Below are 20,822 nucleotides of genomic sequence, written 5' to 3'. Positions count from 1 at the left end.
TTCCTTATGCCTGTTGCCACTTCCCACCCCTGTTTACCCTTCTCCCCCCTTAACATGCACAGTTCTCGTCTAACCTCATCTAACTCAGCCCGAAGGGCAGCAATTTTCCCCTCCTGTTCCACAATCGTTCTATCTCTACTACATAGCCTACAGAACCACTGATGAGTCTCGCTCATTTTCCCAATTCCCACGCCACTACAATCTCCCCAATGAAAAAAGTTACTACATCTATCACACTAACGATTCTACGGCACGTCAGGCACTTTACACTCATGGTACAAATCGATTTTAGTGACAGAAAGACAATTAAGTTACCGGAAAACAATGAAAATACGTGTACAAAAAATTAGGCCTACTCGCGACAATGTAAACAATGGTTCAGAAGTTTCTTACTGGAAATTACTTAAGAGATGACGATACTCTACAGATATAAAGGGGCAGCAAACATATTTGGCAGCCTTCTGTGAAATTAAAAGCAAGAGCGATAACATCAAGAATGCAAAGGGAATTCCAGTGTTAAATGCAGAGGTGAGAGCAAATAGATGGAAGGAGTACATTGATGGCTTCTATGAGGGGTGAACTGGTCAGATGATGTGATATAGGGGGGAAAAAAAACTGGAACTGATAGGAAAGAGATAGGGGATCCAGTATTAGAATCAGAATTTAAAAGAGCTTTGGAAGACTCAAGGTCAAATAAGGCAGAAGGTATGGGTAACATTCATCAGAATTTTTAAAATCTTTTGGGGACTGGCAACAAAACTACTATTCTCATTGGCGTGTGGAATGTCTGAGTCTGGCGATAGACCATCAGACTGTTGGGGAAAAAAATCATCCACACAATTCCGAAGATAGCAAGAACTGACAAGTGCGAGAATTATCCCACAAGCAACTTAACAGCTCATGCATCCAAGTTGCTGACAAGTGTAATATACAGAAGAATGGAAATGAAAATTGAGGGTTTGTTGGATAATGATCAGTTCGGTTTTAGGAAAAGTAAAGGCACAAGAGAGGTAGTTCTGATATTGTGGTTGATAATAGAAGCAAGACTGAAGAAAAATTCAAGACATGTTTACGGGATTTGTCGATCAGGAAAAAGCGTTCAACAATCTCAAATGATGCTAGATGTTCGAATTCTGAGGAAAATGGGGGGTGAGCTGTAGGTATGGTATACGTCTACATCTTCTTCTATACCATGCAAACCACTGTGAGGTCCATGACAGAGGGTACATCCCATTGGACCAGTTATCAGGATTTCTTCCTGTTCCATTCACATATGGAGCATGGGAAGAATGATTCTTTGAAAGCTTCTATGCTTGCAGTAATTATTCTTATCTTATCCTCATGATTCCTATGTGAGCAGTATGTAGGGGGTTGTTGTATATTCCTTGAGTGGTCATTTAAAACCAGTTCTTGAAAATTTGTTAATGAACTTTCTCAGGATAGTTTATGTTTATCTTCAAGAGTCTTCTAATTCAGTTTCTTCAGTATCTCTGTGATGCACTTCCATGGATTAAAGAAACCTGTGACCAGTCATACTGTCCTTCTCTGTATACATTCAGTATCCCCTGTTAGCCCTATCTGGTATGGGTCCCACACACTTAAGCAATATTCTAGAACTGAGAGCACGAGTGATGTGTAAGCAATCTTCTTTATAGACTGATTATTCTATGAATAAACCAAAGTCTACCACCTGCTTTACCCATGACTGAACTAATGTGATAGTACCATTTCATATCCCTACAAAGTATTACACACAGATATTTGTATAAGTTGGCTGATTCCAACAGTGACTCGTTGATATTATAGTCATAGAATACTGCGTTTCTCTGTTCTGTGAAGTGCAAAATTTTAAATTTCTGAACATTTAGAGAAAGTTACCAATCTCTGCACCATTTTGAAATCTTATGAAGCTCTGACTGAATATTTATGCAGCTTATTTCATATAGTACTATATTGTAGATAACTGCATCATCTGCAAAGAGCCTTATTTCACTATGAATATTGTCTGCTAGGTAATTAATACACAACATGAACAGCAAAGGTCCCAACACACTTCCCTGGGACAAAACTGAAGCTATATCTAATGACAAATATCCACCCAAGATATGGTGCTGTGTCCTACAGGTTTCAACCAGCTTTCTGGTACCTAGTGTTATGGGATTCACTGCTTTTCACGAGCCCTTCAAACTCTGGCACTTTGTTGTGAATGGTTTGGCAGTTCCCATTAGAATTTTAATACTCTCACATGTGGGAGGCATTTCTTTCAATCTTATACTGATAATTCTGTGTTTCATACAGCTATTGTTACCTGGATTGGATGGAGAGTCGCCTAATGTAACTAATCCTTGTGTGCACCTCTCTCTCTCTCTCACACACACACAGTCGGCTACCTGAGTAGCAGCCCCTGATGTGTAATGCACACCTGACCTATTTAGGGGGCCTTACAGTTCTCAACACTATGGCGCAAGTCCAGGAAGTCACAGCCTGGCTTGTCACAGAACCTTTGAAGTCTCTTGTTCAGTCCTTCCACTTGTCTCAGAACCAAAGAGCTACAATCAGTTCTGGAACAATGAGCTTCATTGAACTCCATTTGCAAGGCTGGTCTTCTCAACCTTCTCTTCCAGTCACTGGAATGAGCAAGAATGACCTCGAGTCCAAATGACAGGCATAATTTGTTCCAATGAGTGCCACAATCTGCAGTTGGTTGCAGCCTTTTCCTTCAATGGCTACCAGCATAGGCTCTTCAACATGTTGAATAAAGCTGCCAGGCATATACATTGAGTGCATCTGGTATCTTTTCTGCTCCCTTGCTGCCATTTCCGTAAGGGATACCATCATTTGCCGTATGTTTGAACTGCTGACTACGATTAATAACCTCCTACCCTTTTGCGTTTGCCTCCTCCTAACACTGGACAAAACCGGTTTACCTAAAACAGGTGAAGTGAGTCCCACTGGCTCAGTTCCAGTTTCAGTGAAAGACAGCACCTCAAACTTGTTTGTGAGGGGGATCGGTACAACACTCTGAGTAACACCTGGTCCCCATCCACCCTGTACAGAACACATAGATGAACCTTTGACTCTCATTCAGGTGGACAGGTATTTTTATTGTATTTACTCGTCAAGTTCTGTAGGACCAAATTGAGGAACAAATCTCCAAAGTCATGGAACGTGTCAGTACATGAAATTACAACATAAACGTAGTAACAGATAAAAATGACACATCCTGTACACACTGCAGAGGAGACAGATTCAGCAGGAGAGGATTGTACTTGAGATACCTCCAGAACATGTATCACAGGTACACGACACTCAGGAGCTCTTCCAACATACTGATTCATGGCAGCTGTCAATCGTTTGTCAGTAGTCAGGGTGAATTCCAGCCGTTTATGCATGCGAACCAACTCATCCTGTGTTTTGGGAACAGCATTCACAATGGTGGGGCTGCATTTTGGCTGGTGCAATGTGTTACAAGCCAATGAAGAAATAACTTTGAATTAAGCCTACAGATTATCTTTTAATCTGTTGAGCTAAAAAGTTGCAAATTCTCTTTAACAAGTGAAGCAGATACACAAAATTAGATTTCTGTTAAGGCAACACAGAAACCTGTGGTAAAAAATAATATTTTCCTAAAACATTGTTATGTTGATTATAGTTGTTAGCAAGCTCAAAAACAGAGTTAATTTATGTTAAATGCTGATAATATATAGGGCTACTCCTTTTTAATGGAAAACTATATGTAACACAGTATGTTGGGTAGAAAATCTGCTGCAGACTGTTCGTAGATTATGCAAAGGACAATGGTAGTTTTTGAAAATTCTCAAAAATGCACGTTTATTTGCGTTGGTATAAAATGAAATTCAGGGGTGATGTATTGTGGGGCTGAATTGTGAACAACAAATGCTGATTTGCTACAAAATAAAATTATGTATGTAAAACACTCGTACTGGTAACTTACAAAAATATAGTTTTGTGAACATCCGAAAATTCTCAAACTAACCTATTTCTCACATAATTGTACAGTGAAATTACAGAATGATTGTTTTGAACAAGGATAGGCCTACTGTTCTAAAAATTTTGAAAGAGCACAATTTAGTTGAAGCCTGCAATTGATGATAACAGTACTAGTTTATCACAGCACTTGCAAATGTTCATAATAACACAATAAAAACTGGTATTGTTGCCGTCAGAGAAAGATTACGCAGAAGCAATGTGAACAGAAATATATGTGAATCTAGAACTTTCTGTTGGCACATGATCTTGTACGCAGGGTCTCACACCAGGGAAAATTCGTAAGTTGGCTTTTTATATACAATATTTACAAGAACCAAGAGGGAACAATGAGATTGGAAGACCGAGAAATAAGTGCAGGGATTAAAAAGGGTGTGAGACAGGGGTGTAGTCTTTCGTCCCTACAGAAAAAAAAGGAAAGTTCGAGAGTGGGATTAAAATTCAAGGGGAAAGGATATTAATGGTAAGATTTGTGATGACATTGCTATCCTCATTGGAAATTAAGAAGAATTAGAGGATCTGTGATGGAATGAGCAGTCTCATGATTACAGAATATGGATTGAGAATAAATCTAAGAAAGACAAAAGTAATGAGAAGTAGCAGAAATGAGAGCAGTGAGGAACATACCATCAAATTGGTGATAACGAAGTAAATGAAGTTAAGAAATTCTACTGTGTGAAGGCAACAAAATAACCCATGATGGACAAAACAAAGATGATATAAAAAGCAGTCTGGCACAGGCAAAAAGAGCTTTCCTGGCCCAGAGAAGTCAGTTAGTATCAAACATAGATTTTAATTTGAGGAAGAAATTTCAGAGAATGCATGTATGGAACATAGCATTGTATTATAGTGAAACATAGAATGTGTGAAAACCAGACCAGAAACGGATCAGAGCATTTGAGTAGTAGTTCTACAGAAGAGAGGTGAACTTGCAGAATTAAAATTCAGATGTCTAAATTGATAAAATTAACTTTTTCTAGGTTTGTCATTATTAATGAAAGTTTTATTTCTGAAGATATGAAAGGAATCACCAGTCCCACGCCTTACCCAGTAGAATGTCGCTATTACAATTAATAAGACCTGCCAAACATACTTCCATCAATTCCTTAATAATGGAATTCCAGAAGGCTCTTGTCAAGGCCAATATTTATATGGCAGAATAATCTGTGCAATGTTCAAACCACTCACATAAAGATGGCTGGACGGTTGTCAGCAGGGAATACTCTTTACCCTGAGAAAATTTCAAGAATCGCAACTGTCCATTACTTATAAAAAGTCACACTCTGATACTGTTGTGCAGCATGTTAGTAAAGTTGAAGCAATATCACAATCTCTTACATATGTTGATGAACCAGTGGGAGATATGGACAAATTGCCAAAGTTTTAAGCAGACTTCCGGCGAAATACATTATGTTTGCTATGGCTTGGAACTCCTGTGATGAAACCAAACTGACTTTTGATAATTTAACAGAGAAGTTATTGAAAGAAGAGCAATGTTTGTCACAGACTGAAGAAACAGCAACTGCATTCACTGCTATTAAATTTAACTTCATAGGGGATAAAAATCAGTGTTCACAGGGCAATTTAAGCAAATATTCTGTGAACAGAAAAATAGTGAGTGCTGTTATTGTCACAAGGAAGGCCATTGTAAGGCTGAGTGCAACAGAAGGCTATTTAAATTGTCAAGAGAAAGTCAAGACCTAAACTTATATCTGTGAGTGCAGAAATTAGAAACATTTTGATTACTAATTGTGTTAGCATTCAGTTAGTGCTTTATGAAAATGTATGACTTCACGCCAGGGATGGTTTTTAGTGCTTAAACCATTGGGGAAGTTCGAAGTTCCTTCCTAGAAAGTAGGTAATGTAGATGTCTATGTTGATAATATTGCACCAGTCATGTTAAATGCACTAGTCAGTGGCATATGGCAAACTCTTACACTGGAGGATACATTATGTGGAACTGGTTTAAAAAAAGAATTTTTTTTCAGTGGGAGCAGCAGGCTCTAAAGATTTTTTTAATCACTTTTCATAACAGTAATATTGATGCATGAGTATTTAGTAAGAGGCCTGTGACTGTTTTGTATGGGAAATATAGAATAAGCAAATTGTTCATCATCTAGCGTAGCTCTCTAATGGCACAAGAGGCAGGGACTTGCAAACTTTGAGAATATGAAGAAAATGGCTGATTGTGATTTGAAGACGAATTTAAAATCAAATACAAGGGGCAGTCAAATGAAAACAAGACAGTTGGAAAAAATAAGTAAACTGTTTATTATTGCAAATGTAATCATGCTAACTGTTAATACTTTTATCACACTGTGAAACAAGATTACCAATATCTTCATGGAAAAATGTTTGTGGTCACCTACGGAATGATGAGTGTGTATCCAGGCGTGCACATTTTTGTTCGAAGCCAATGGGGAGTGGGGGGAGATATTTCCCATCCATGTGTTGCCAAGAGTGTGCCGACTACACTGTAGAATTTTCACTGCTAAGCTCTTACACATCCTCCATACATCACTATCACTCCTCATGCCTTTTCCATGGTTTTGGAGCTGTGACGAAAGGTATTCATGGCCCCTGATGTGCTTCAGAGGAAGAGATGCATGCCTGGGTGCAATCATCATTCTGTAGGCAATCACAAACTTTTTTCCATGAAAACATTGGCCATCTTATCTACCAATAAGCTGTGAAATAATGAACAATTTACTTGCTTTTTTCCAACTGTCTCATTTTAATTTGACTAATCCCTATACTTTAAGAAAATTATTTTGTGAATCATATCAGTATGTAGTAATTGCATAGTAAGAGGTTGAAATTACAATTGCGAACTACAAGTGAATTTGTTCTTGATTATGTATGTGGAAAGATGCCACACACATCATTAGATGGAGCCAACTATTTTGTTGTTTTTAATGATGATTGTATTTCGTATGAATTTGTATATTATGACAGGAACAAAACTGACATTGCTTCTGTGTTCCAATAGTTTCCACGTTTGGCTGAAAGGCAGTGAGGGAATAGGCTTAAATTTACATGGGGTTTCAAAAAGAATATATATATTTTTTGAATGCATATATCTATTAAACTGTAAGAGATAAAACTGTGAAACTTGGGTCGCATATTTACAAATATCTCTCAAGTTTGTATTACAGATGTTTAGTATGTCCTCCACCAATGACATGAACAATGGTACATTGATACTCGGATTCCTCCTGTAATTGGGTAAGCATGTACATTGTCACTGATGTTACGGCAGTATGGATCCAATTCTTCAACACTTCTAGGTTCTGTGGTAGTGTCGGTGCATAAATGTTGTTAATGAAACACGACAGTAAGAAGTCACAGGAATTAAATCTGATGACCCAATAGGACAGCTAAGAATTGCTAAGTCACTGGCTGTTTGGCAACCAATCCAACGGTGTGGTAGAGTTTCATTCAGATATTCACGCACTTGGCATCTCCATGGAGGGGTGCCTTTCCCTGTCTTGTTGAAAATGAAGTCGTCTGTGTTCAGCCTCAGAAACAGCATTTTTTAATGTATGAAGATATTAGTGACTCATTAATCATGTTTCCACCACAGAAGAATGAGCTGTGAACAGATGAATGGGTATTGTACAAAACTTATTGATTTTAGGTGAATCTTGTACATGTTCAGTGTGTACATTTGGGTTCTATACGCCTTAGATATGAATGTTGTGTTTGTTTACATTCCCGCTAAGGTGAAAAGTTGCTTTATCAGTGAACACAGTGTGTTATGTGAAAGTGTTATCGTTGTCAACAGCATTTTGAAGCTCATCAGAAATTGCTACACATTTGCTTTTGTTGTCATAGCACAGAGCCTGTAATGGCTTAACTTGTGTAGCTTTGTAACCAACCAATGTCTCAAAACATGTCAAACTGTTGTTGTAGACAGTTGTAACTGCCGACTGCCACAACAAGTTGATTTTGCAGCACTACATTGGAAAGCAGTTTGAATTTGTGTGAAATTTTCTTCAGAAACATGAGGGCAGCCAGAACACTCTCGTTTGTGTAGACATCCTGCATCTACAGACAGTGAATGTTACATCCATTTGGAGGATCAGTTTGGTACCTCAGCCTGAAATGTCTGCACTGTAATCATAGAAATAAATTTTGCAAACTCAGAAACACAAAATGATTTTTGCTGTGAAGTAGCCATTTTGCAACATGTGACAGTAATTAAGCGAACAAAGACCACCAACATCTAGCAACAATGAATATAAACTAGACAATGCATTTGTTCCTCCAATTCTTTCTGTGGCACAGTGATCGATAGTTACACTAGCACAACACTTTATAATATATATATTCTTCACAAAACTCCCTGCTTTAGGGCAGACAGTGGGACAGTTTGTTTATCATCAACTTCATAGTTGTTTCAAGAAGACAGACGTCATCCGTAAAACCAGTTTGGTATACACCCGTAGAATAATGGTAAACCTGAACTTGAAATCAGATCTATAGTGGAAAGTGCTCGCACAATGCTTCTTGGTTTCGGCATTCCAGGTACACTTTGGGCAGAAGCTGTCACATAGCAGTCTGTACATTAAATCACTTTCCAGCTAAGTCTACTTGTGATAATATGCCATACGAGAAATGATTTGGAAAAGAAACATCATTAAAACATATGAGGAGGTTGGAGCTGAATACTTTATGGATGCTCCCAAACGTTTTCAGTTCAAATTTCAAAGCATATCAAACAAGATGGCGGTGACTGGTTACTGCAATAATTGTTTCATGAGATGTGGACTTTAACGAAAATACCACAGTGTATCCTACAGAAACCAGAACCAGCAACATTTTGTTTGGATACAACAGGCACAGAAGGAGTGGAAGATTAAGGAGTCTGTGTTAGCAGAGAAGGTTGCTCAGTTAGGAATAAATCTTAGAAAGTGTGATGAACTTCATCCTTCAGTTAGTTTCCAAAATTGTGTGGCGTGCACAGCAGTCATTGATGAACCACAAACTTTCAAGTAGGTGATGGTATGCAGCAACTCTGAGATGTGGTACAAAGCAGTGAAATATGAGATGTCCTCATTGGCATTAAATCATACCTGGGATTTAGTGGCTCTTATTTCAGGTCATCAGGTTGTAAGTTGGTTTACAAAATTAAATGTAAACCAGATGTTAGGGTAATGAGATATAAAGCTAAATTATGTGCAAAAGAATATTATAAGCAATCTAAACTTGATTGTGGAGAAAATTTTACCCTGTTGTGAGGTATGAATCAGGTTATATTATTCTGGCTTAGGATGACATAGACATGAAGCAGTTTGATGTGAAAACTGTCTTAATGGTGATGTGCAAGAAGTTTTCAACCATAACAATGCAGATTTAGTCTGCAGGTTAAAGGAAAGCCTTTATGGAGTGAAGCAGTCTCCTTGATATTGGAATAAAAAATTTGTTCTTTTTTTTGGGGGGGGGGAGTAGGTATCATAGGAAAACCAAACCTAGAGGAATATGTGGAAGCAGTAGAATACACAAGTGATAGGGTGATGAGGATTCGGCTGAGTACAAGGAATGTAGTGAAGGACTTCATCCAAGTATATGCACCACAAACAAGAAATAAAGAAGAGAACATAGAGTATTTTCTTAAGTTTTTAGTGAGTGTAATTACAGATGTAGAACCAACAGTAATAGGTTACCTAAATTCGCAGGTAGGCAAAGAGAGGCTAGGGAAGGAGGAGACAATTGGCCCATATGGATATCGGAGGAAAAATGGAGAAGGAGAGAAACTGGTTGATTTCAGTGAAAGAAACAGGTTGATTGTGGCCACCAAATGATTCCTTAAAGAGAATAGCCAAAAGATAATGAAATATGAATGGGGTGATAAGATGGACGAAGTGGTGGAAAAGAAAAATCAGAGAAAGTTGACAGATGAAACTGCACTCCCAGGAGAGAATTTGGATGGAGACCATTGAGTGATGGTGGCAAAGATGAGATTTGATGAATTGAAAGACATAAAGGAAGAAAAGAAAAGGAAAGGAAGGAAAATTGTGGGAACTAAAGGATGGCATGGTACAAGAAAAGTTTAAGGAGTTACTTAAACGTAATTTCTCTCACACTGAGTATGGTAATGTGGAAGAGGAATGGGGTTAGTTCAAAGAAGTGTTTGTAAGTTCTGCTGAGGAGACCTGTGGCAAAGTGCCCGGAAGGGCAAAGGAAAAGGAGACACCATAGTGGAATGAGAGGGTGAAGGAGGCAGTAAAAGAAAAGAAGAGAGCCTGGCATGAATGGAACGGAGGCCGAACAGCTGAATGGAAAAGGAAATACCAGGATAGTAAAAACAAGTGTAAGAAAATGGTAGCAGAAGAAAACAGGAAAAGTTGGGAGAAATTAACCCAAGAGCCAGAAAGAGATGTTACTAGTGGCAAGATGATGATATATGGAAGTACAAAGAGTATGAGGAAGGAATAAACATACACGAAGCTAGTGAAAGGGGAAAGCGGAGAGCTGTTAATTCAACCAGAGGATGTAAGGAAAAGATGGAAGAGTACTTTGATAAATTACTAAATGTGAAGAACGGCAATGGAAAGGGAATAGAAGTATGACAGGGAGGCAGGGGTCTGGAAGAAGAGGAGGATATAACGAAATTAGAAGAGGAACTAGCTCTGAGAAAAATGAAAACAGGAAAGGCACCTGGGATAGATGAAACTACTGTGGAGGTGTTAAAGGCAGCTGGACCAGTTGGGCTACAGTGGCTATATAGACTAATAAGATGCATTTGGACTCGAAAATGTGTACCTGAAGAATGGGGAAAGGGAATAATAATCCCAGTTTTCAAGAAGTGTGACAGAAAAGTACATGACAACTATCGAGGATCACACTCATATCCCAAGTAGCAAAAATAATGGAGAGGATACTAGAAAGAAGAGTGAGAGAAATAGTGGAAGGGCAGTTAAAAGAGGAGCAGTATGACTTTCATCATGGTAGATCCACAGTGGACCCAATATTTAGTATGAGACAGTTGATGGAAAGACATTGGGAGTATGGGAAAGATATGATGATAACATTTCTCGACCTAGTGAAAGCATGTGACAGTGTTCCCAGGGAAAAGGTATGGGCAACCTTGAAGAGAAAGGGAGTTGGAAAGCAAACACTTGAAGTCATCCAGGTAATATATGAAGAAAGCTCTAGTTGTGTGCAGACACCAGTTGGAAGAACTGAGTTGATTAGGGACTAAGACAAGGAAGTGTGATATCACCACTGTTATTTATAATGGTGATGGATGAAATAGTCAAAGAGACTAAAGAAGCCCTAGAGGAAGGGGGATGAAGCTGTTACTATTTTCTGATGATGTTGTGGTGTGGGCAACAAGCAATAAGGGTGTACAAAAACAAATAGACATCCTAAATTATAAGGTTGAGAAATATGGAATGAAATTTAGTGTGGAGAAAAGCAAGACCATGTTGGTAACCAGAGGGGATAGCAAAGGCAAGGGACAAATTCATATTAAGCGACGACATATTGAAATAGTGGTAACTTTAAATATTTGGGAAGTGTATTAATGGGTATTGCACATTTGGAGGTAGAAATTAGGAAAAGATTACCACAGAGTAGTACATTTTACTAGTGTGTGAGGGGCTTGGTGTGGGAAAGGTGCAAGCTTTTGCTATGCAAGACTGACTCCACACCCTTACTAATTTACAACTCAGAGACTTGGACTATGACTAGAAGAGAGGAGAGTAGGATACGATCCAGTGAAATGAAGTATCTGAGAAGTGTGCTAGGGAAGACAAGGAGAGACAGAGTGAAAAATGAAGATGTTAGGAAGGAAATTGGAGTGGAGAAATTGGCTGAGAAAATCGAAAGGAGTAGAAAATGGTTTGGGAATGTGAAGAGGGTGGGAGAGGGAAGAATACCAAGAAGAATGATGGAATTCAAGATTGAGGCCAAGAGGAAGACTGAGAAGAAGATGGATTGATACAATAAAGATGAGTTTGAGGAGGAGAAACCTGCTATGGAACCAAACTGTGAAGAAGAATGGCAGAGAGACCGAGTAAAATGGCGAAATACCATTGAGAGCCCAACTGACCAGATGTTGATAAAGGGGAAACGATGGTGATGGTGATGGTGATGTTGATGTTGATGTTGATGATTATGATTATTATCCATGTGACACCTATTGATTACAGTTTATAGTTATGTTTGAAGTACTGTCAAGTTAATGAAGACAAGAAATCCTTGGAAAATGTACCATTTTGTGAGGCTGTTTTGTTTGCTGCTGCAGTGACAAGGCTTGACAATGTTTTCTTTCAGTCAAGTGAGTTGGTTTCTCAACAACTGGGGATCTGATCATTGGACTCCTGCTGAACACATCCTAAAGTACCTTCAAGATATGAGAAACAAAGCTATTAAGTACAGTGGTTGTCAACTTTCACATACACTTAGATTCAGCTTTTGCTGGAGGACTCAGTATTCGTTTAACCAGAGGCTACGCCATTAAATTGACCAGTGGATTTGTTACCAGGTCATCTCACAAACAAAAATGTATTGCCAGATATACAATAGAAGTAGAGGCTATTGCAACATCTGATGCAGGTTGTTGAAATCACTTGGCTTCTTATGTGCCTTGAAAAGCTTGATGTCAGCATGAAGCAAAGTACTCACCTTTCTGTGGACAACCAGAGTGAATTACAAGTGAAGAAAGCAGTGAAAATCACAAACAAATTAAACACACTGGCATAAAGCTTTATTACATTCATAATAAAATAAATAACAATTATGTTCTTATTTCCTATGTTAGATCATAAGATCAGTTGACAGACATGTTGACAAAAGCACTTTCAAAAGAAAAGTTAACAAATTAATTGCATATCTGTATCAAATATGTCTTTAAAATCTGCAAACTAGAGTGGAGTGAATAAAGACTTGTCTGTAAACTTGCCATGTTACAAATCAGATAAAATCCCAAGCTTTCAATGTCTACCTCCATCATAGTTGTCAGGGGCTAAGTTTGACTTGTGGAACTGGCAAGGCTCTCAGTTATAGGCCCAGTGATGGCATCTGATTGGCTGGATTATGTCATGGTGAATCATGGAACTGGCACATACTGAAGTGATTACCTCTGTGTCCATTGATCATATTTGTACACTCTATCCACCCTCACAAGGAGCACCGTCACTCCCTTTGAGCAATAAGCTATGAGAAGTCTTCCTCTGTACTCTTGCTTTGTCAAGTGAATGCTTCCATTCATTGCTAAGTATGTAATTGGTGTCTCTCTTGAAATTTTTATCACAGGGTCTAATTTTCACTGCTTCTTTAGTCACTGATTTCCAGCAATTTGAAGCATGGGCCAGAATTGTTATAAATTCAGACATAGTCTTATGTTTATTTAACAGGCTGTGCTCAGCAATCTCTGATTTTTCGAAATTCCTATATGAAGAGAGAGAGTGGGAGCGAGAGCGCGAGCGCATATTATTCTCAGTGCATCAATGAAGTTGGTTTGTTAGTGTCTTTCCTCCAACCCAAGTATGTTGTCACATGTGTATTTGTGTTAAATTGATGAATGTCACTTGTGTGCTGTAAAATTTTATGTAAGAAACCGTATAACCTACAAAGTATTTGAAATGATTCGTATCTTCTGATGCAGGTACTAGGGAAGGCAGAAAGAGAAGAGAAAGAAGATACTGATGAACCTCAGCTCAAGACTGTGGAAGAAACTGTGGAAGAACTTGAAGAAAAAACTGAAGACTCAAAGAAGGAATCAACTGAAGTTAAGGCAGAAGAAATGGATATGTATTCACCAAACCGGGAGCAAGAACACGTTCGATTTTCAAAAGTGTCAGATGTTAATAATATGCGGATGTTGCGATACTTAAGAAGACTACAATTCAGAGAAAGTCATCCATTGCATATGCAAGAGCAGAAGAAACCTTTCATCACAAGTCAGACATATCTATGTTTACTAGCCTGGGCTTGTTCTGCACTTATTGTATGGAGATACATTTCATTCTTCTCAATCATCATTCCACCCCTGTTCATCATCTACTTAGTTAAACGACTTGGTAAGTACATTATCTACATACTCGATGTTGGTGAATTGGAAAATAATAACACTTAATGTCCAAACTATTCAAACTTTAGAGGTGTAAAATATTGTTGTGAGCATTGCCCGATTATTGTTATAAAGAAAGAAGTTGCTATGCATAAAACATGTGCACTATCACTTGCTGTTGGAGGCGGATGCAAGGAAGGGAACTCATTGATTAACACTCTTGTCTAGCATTATTAGAAGAAGAGTTTTTATTCTTCTACGTTGAAGTATCAGGCCTTTGTCTTTTATGACACTCAACTCTTCCTTGGTCTTCCCAGATTTCTTCAGCCTACTGGACTATAATTTCTAACCATGTTAGGTAGTCTGCTGCAGTTCATTGTGTCAAGTAGTTGACCATGTTTTCTTCTGTTGTCTTCAATTTAGAGTTTCTTACATTAAATATGTTTATTGCTTCCTAATGCCACTTTTTTTCATCTGTCTGCTCTGGTACAGCTTAAACTGCCCTAAAAATCCCATTTCAGCTTCCTGGATCTTACTTTCCTGTCATTTGTAAAATTCATATTATTGAGGAAAAAGACCTTGTTTCACAAAGTGCCTAGCATCCAGCGCACGTTGGTCTATTGATTACTCATATGATTTTGAACGCATCCCGGTTGGTTTTTGAACATTTTTGATCAACTTCTAAGTTGGTTTCTGAATGAATCATAAGTTGATTTTTGAATGTGTGCATAGTGCACGTGATTCTCTGCCAGGGGAATCCCTGTCGCATCTAGAAATATGCTTTCCTGCAGACAAAAGGGGACGGGTCCATACGAACTGAGCAAATAAAGCCAAAAGCGTGAATGACAATCGCTGTTTATGTGGTTGACTGGGTTTGCAAATGATCAGCCTCGTTATAATTTTTAGTGAATTCCTTTGATTCAGACTGCCAGAGTGGAAATAAGCAACTAACAGGAATAACAGGCAACAAAGATTACGTATTGACTTCTCTGTGTATCCAAAAAAATGAAATTTTCACAGTAAGCTTTTGGCCATACCGCTACACCACTAAGGGCCAGTTATACAGTCCCCGGCTAGCAGCCGCTAAAGTTCTGTTCCGGGAGTAGTGCGGAAAACGCGTTTCACGAATGTGTAATAATGCCTAACTGGAGAATAAATGTGGGATAACTAAACTGCTGATTGTGGCAGGGTTAGTGAAGTTAACCAGAGAATAAATTTTGACACTGGTAGGAATAGTTACAGAATTAGTGATAACAGGATTGTTTGTTAGAACAAGGAAGGAGAAGTAATGGGTACTCACACAAATTACGGAAGAATATGACGGTTCGAAATTTATATAAAAATTTTGTACTACTACTTTTCGATCTCATGCTCCAGAAGCTAGAGAGTATGAATGAAATATTGAAACTATTTCCTAACATAAAACTTGTTGCTTGTAGTAGGCCTAATAGGCATTTGATGTACTTCGTGAATTATATTCTGTCGTGTTATAAAAATGACCATATGTGCCAAAACAGCCTTGTTTGTTTGATGTGTGTGTAACAATTGCTGCACTATTAGGCAGGCCTGATTCATTTTATGTAGCAGACAGTAACAAAATACACGTAATTAGATCTTGAAACCACACCAGTCTTGGTACTATTTGCATTGACAGCTTTTCTAATATTAGACAACAACATTTCATTTTTTCATGTAGCAAAGTGCTGACAAACTTTGATGAGGTAATAGATTCTTTCCCATAAAGGAAAGTATGCCATATAACGCTGTGGCAAGATTAGAGAGAAAAAAATTGCTAGGACCAAAGGATTGATGAAATGTGTACTGTCTTGCTTGTCTCTTGTCTTTTCTGAATTTATGTATCCTATAATTAATTTTATGTCACACAAAACAGCAAGTTATTAGCTAATAGGCAATAAAGAGTACATATTTTCTGAAAAGTTCTTGTTCTGCCGGTTACAAATAATCCCATTCAGTATTAATTGCGAGACTTTTTTTAAAGAAGGGCAGGATGTCAGAACGGCCGATTGGGACCAGGAGAGGCACCACAGGACATTTTAATTTCCACTGACCTGGATATAGTTTGGTGGCACCCATTACAAAATTTTATATGTTTGAATTCCACGGAACGAAATATAGAGCCGTGCGCTGGAAGAATGCTGTGTGAAGAGGCGTGGCACTGCACTTCGGCACACTTAAGACCAAATAACATGTCTTACGTTCCCTCAAACGTATTTGTTTGATGTATTAGACTCTTAAGAAACAAGTGCACTACAAAATGAAGATTTTTCTAAAAAGTCGATTTTTTTTAATTTTTGGCATCCTACCTCAAACGCTCGAGGGAGGAGGCGCCACTATCTAATATTGCCCTGGTCCGGAAATATCGTAGATCCGGACCTGATGCTTACTTTAAGTGATTTTGCTGTTTCCTCTTCATTTATTGCTCTCCCATCAAATAAAAACAAAACGGATTTCTGTGACTGGGAGCTATAAAGTGAATTAAAATACATTTACATAATTACGAAAGGCTAAAATATGTTATTAGTTCCATATTTTATTTTGTTTCCACCTTTCTGACAGTCAAGCGTTAATCGCCTTGCGGAACAATGAAGTTATTTTTTTTGGTTTGTTAAAGAAATTTGACTTTTATTAATTTTTTCTGCTGAGGCAGTCAATTTATTTGAAACAGTGTCTAATTTCACGCTATTGGCAAGTTTCAACTGTTCGCTGCATTTCAAGTTCACTTTTTCATCTTCTAGCACGCAAGGTTATTATGCCTTAATAAAGAACTAAACATAAGATAATACAGTACTTGTACTCCAAGAAAATTATATCTGAATCTGCACATACAAATGAGCACTTTAAGCTAAATTATGCATTTTAGTATGGTTCACATAATTCCCATGCTCTTGAAGTATCCTCTAATGTTTTCTTTTATGACATAATGTAAGCTCATAATGTTGTACACATGTGAATGTACCAGCTCCCTGCGTTATTGTAGCTGCACAAGTATGGCGACACCTGTCATCTGGCGCAACTGCTGAAACGAATCTATTTCTAACAGGTTGTGGGAAAATATTCCGAATGGTTGTTTGAAAAATGTTACTTTCAAGTAAAGTAAATGTCCTTTTGCACAAGATGAACTCTGAGTGTGAATGTCTGATGAGTTTCTTAAATCACAGAGCATTTGACTCTCATTCAAAAATCAGATCTTTGAGGGTGACCATTTAAAATATTTTCGAGCCCAGAAGATCAGACATTTATGTCATTGTTAAAAAATTTTACTGGTGCATTTGTGTGATGTATCTTAAAGTGTAACACGCTCGGAAAAGATCAACATTATGTGTGAAAGCTTAGCTTCTCTTGAAGCTTATTAATCCTAGAGACCAATGCTATACGTAAAGGCTTTTCTTTTGTTGTAGCAACACTATGTACATCAATTTAAACCATTACCTTTTCCTATTTGTGTGTTCGTGTTACTTAACAGTGATGTTGCCATTGGCTGACTACATCACGTGTCCTATGCTCTGAATATCCGCTGTCATCGACTGGCAAGATCACTTGACACGAGCTACGACTGGCTTACAAAAATGAATTGCAATCTCGATTTCAATCCTTTGGAAAGTAACATGCAGTGTTTAGTGGAATTCGAATTTATACTTTCGTAATACGAAATACGTAGTGTATGTCTTGCTGCACATCAGACATCTTTCCAAAACGTGTTTTTTCCCCTGAGTTTCGTTTTCTGAAGTGCTGGGAAATTCTACACCGGTTGATAAGTTTTACAGTTCTGAGGAATAGTATAATGGCTATTAGTTGCAGTAATTCCTGAAACTTTTAAAGTATACTCTTACTTAACATGTAAAAAGTGTATTTTCATCCGTGAGAAAGTGTATTTTTAACCAGGAAATCTGGAAAAAATCCGGGACTTTTTTTCCTTGTCCACGTATACACCCTGTTTATATATTTATTAAAAAGTCTGGTTAAAATGCCGTTATACTCTTGTCTTACAGCCCTAGTGCTGTCAGCTCTCCATTCATATCTAATGTGATTGTTGTGTTCTTGTGTAAGCTTTTTAAGTTGTTTATTAAATGGAATGGGCACTCATTATTATGCTCTGCAGGTTTTTCTGTGTTAAATTTATCAAATACTTTTTCTGGACCAAAAAATGCTTACTGGCTCTCATGTTTAAATTTTTTATGTTTTTCAGTGACCTGTTTCATCACAAATACAGTGTCTGTTGTCATTTCCTTCAAGGAAATCCATTTCATTCATGACTTAATAAACATTGTGACCTTATTTTGAATTTGCTAATCAGGATCTAGCATAAGTCTTGCATGCTGTTTCCGGGAAGGAATCCCTCTAAAATTTTGGTAGTTACTTCTATCTCCTTTTTCTTAAACATTACATTAAAAGGGTTTATTGTAGCCATAACTTAAAAATGTGTCCTACCAACCAATCCTTTCTTCTAGTCAAGTTGTGCCACAAATTTCTCTTCTCTCCAGTTCTATTCGGTACCTCCTCATTAGTTATATCATCTACCCATATAATCTCTGGCATTTTTCTGTAGCACCATATTTACAAAGTGTCTACTCTCTTCTTGTCTAAACTATTTATTGTCCATGTTTTAAATCCATACATGGCTACACTCCATAAAAATACTTTCAGAAAAGACTTCCTGACACATAAGTCTATACACAATGTTAACAAATTGCTCGTCCTCAGAAATGCTTTCCTTGTCATTTCCAGGCCAGTTGACATTTTATATGCTCTCTGCTTCGACCATCACCAGTTATTTTGCTCCCCAAACAACAGAACTCATCTACTACTTTAAGTGTCTCATTTCCTAATCTAGTTCCCTCAGCATCACCTGATTTAATTCGCTTACATTCCGTTATCCTCGTTTCACTTTTGTTGACGTTCATCTTATATCCTCCTTTCAAGACACTGTCCATTCCGTTCAACTGCTCTTCCAGGTTGTTTGCTGTCTCTGACAGAATTACAATGTCATCAGCAAACCTCAAAGTTTTTATACCTTCTCAATAAATTTTAATTCCTATTCTGAAAATGTCTGCTTGTGTATGTATGGATAGGTGTGTGTGTGTGTGTGTGTGTGTGTGTGTGTGTGTGTGTGTGTGTGTATGCGCGCGTGCGCGCGCGCGAGTATATACCTATCCTTTTTTCCCCCTAAGGTAAGTCTTTCCGCTCCCGGGATTGGAATGACTCCTTACCCTCTCCCTTAAAACCCACATCCTTTCATCTTTCCTTTTCCTTCCCTTTTTCCTGACGAAGCAGCCGCCGGTTGCGAAAGCTCGAAATATTGTGTGTGCGTTATTTTATTGTGCCTGTCTACCGGCGCTTTCCCACTTGGTAAGTCTTTTTCCTTTTGCTCCCTGTATTTGACCCCTGCCACCTTCAGAATTTGAAAGAGAGTATTCCAGCCAGCATTGTCAAAGCTTTCTCTAAGTCTACAAATGCTAGAAGTTTAGGTTTGCCTTTCCTTAATCTATGTTCTAAGATAAGTCATAGGGTCAGTATTGCCTTGAATGTTCCAACATTTCTACGGAATCCAAACTGATCTTCCCTGAGGTTGGCTTCTACCAGTTTTTCCATTTGTCTGTAAATAATTCATGTTAGTATTTTGCAGCCGTGACTTTACTAAACTGATTGTTCAGTAATTTTCACACCTGTGAACATCTGCTTTATTTGGGATTGGAATTATTTTATTGTCCTTGAAGTGTGAGGCTATTTTGCCTGTCTTATACATCTTGCTCACCAGATGGTAGAGATTTATCACGGGTCATGCCTGGATATCCCAAGGCTATCAGTAGTTCTAATGGAATGTTGTCTAGTCCCTGCCTTGTTTCAACTTAGGTCTTTCAGTGCTCCGCCAAATTCTTCACGCAGTATCATATATACCATTTCAGCTTCATCTACATCCTCTTCCATTTCCATAATAGAACCCTTAAGTACTTTGCCCCTGTATGGACACTCTATATACTCCTTCCATCTTTCTGCTTTCCCTTCTTTACTTAGAACTGGTTCTCCATCTGAGCTCTTGATATTCATACAGGTGATTCTCTTTTCTCCGAAGGTCACTTTAATTTTCCTGTAGGCAGCATCTACCTTATCCCTAGTGATATATGCCTCTACATCCTTATGTTTGTCATCTAGCCATCCCTGCTTTGCCATTTTGCACTTCATGTCGATCTCATTTTTGAGACATTTGTATTCCTTTTTGCCTATTTCTTTTAGTGCATTATTATATTTTCTTCTTTCATTAATTAAATTCAGCAAATCTTGTGTTACCCATGGATTTCTACTAGTCCTCTTACCCACGGATTTCTATGTCTCATCTCTTTCACACCTTTTAGCAGTTTCTTCGGTTTTAATCTTTAGGTCATTACCAACAAATTGTGAGCAGAGTCCACGTTTGCCCCTGGAAATGTCTTCTAATTTTCAACCTGGTTCCTACATCTCTGTCTTACCATTATATAATCTATCTGAAACCTTCCACTGTCTCCAGTCCTCCTATATAACCTTCTTTCATGATTCTTAAACCAAGTGTTAGGCTATTATTAAGTTAAGTTCTACTAGGCGGCTTCCTCTTTCATTCCTTGCCCCCATTCCATATTTACCTACTACTTTTCTCTCTCTTCTTTATCTACTATCGAATTCCAGTCCCCCATGCTATAAATTTCTGTCTCCCTTAACTATCTGAATAATTTCTTCTGTCGCATCATACATTTCGTCAATCTCTTCATCATCTGTGAAGCTAGTTGGTGTATAAACTGAGGTA

At 38.0% G+C, this 20,822-nt stretch overlaps 1 protein-coding gene across 2 annotated transcripts in view; it reads left to right on the top strand.

Moving 5' to 3' along the window:
• Nucleotides 1-20,822, top strand: part of LOC126268215 (transmembrane protein 245) — a 266,256-nt gene that overhangs the window by 34,684 nt on the left and 210,750 nt on the right. For both annotated transcript variants that reach the window (XM_049973842.1, XM_049973843.1), the window contains exon 4: nucleotides 13,622-14,036. In XM_049973842.1, the coding sequence (XP_049829799.1) occupies nucleotides 13,622-14,036 (415 nt within the window). The remainder of the gene's footprint in view (nucleotides 1-13,621; nucleotides 14,037-20,822) is intronic.

Source organism: Schistocerca gregaria, chromosome 4, assembly GCF_023897955.1.
Source record: "Schistocerca gregaria isolate iqSchGreg1 chromosome 4, iqSchGreg1.2, whole genome shotgun sequence".
NCBI classification, from domain to species: domain Eukaryota; kingdom Metazoa; phylum Arthropoda; class Insecta; order Orthoptera; family Acrididae; genus Schistocerca; species Schistocerca gregaria.
The sequence above is the reverse complement of the archived record's forward strand: the minus strand, read 5'-3'. Positions and strand labels throughout refer to the sequence as shown.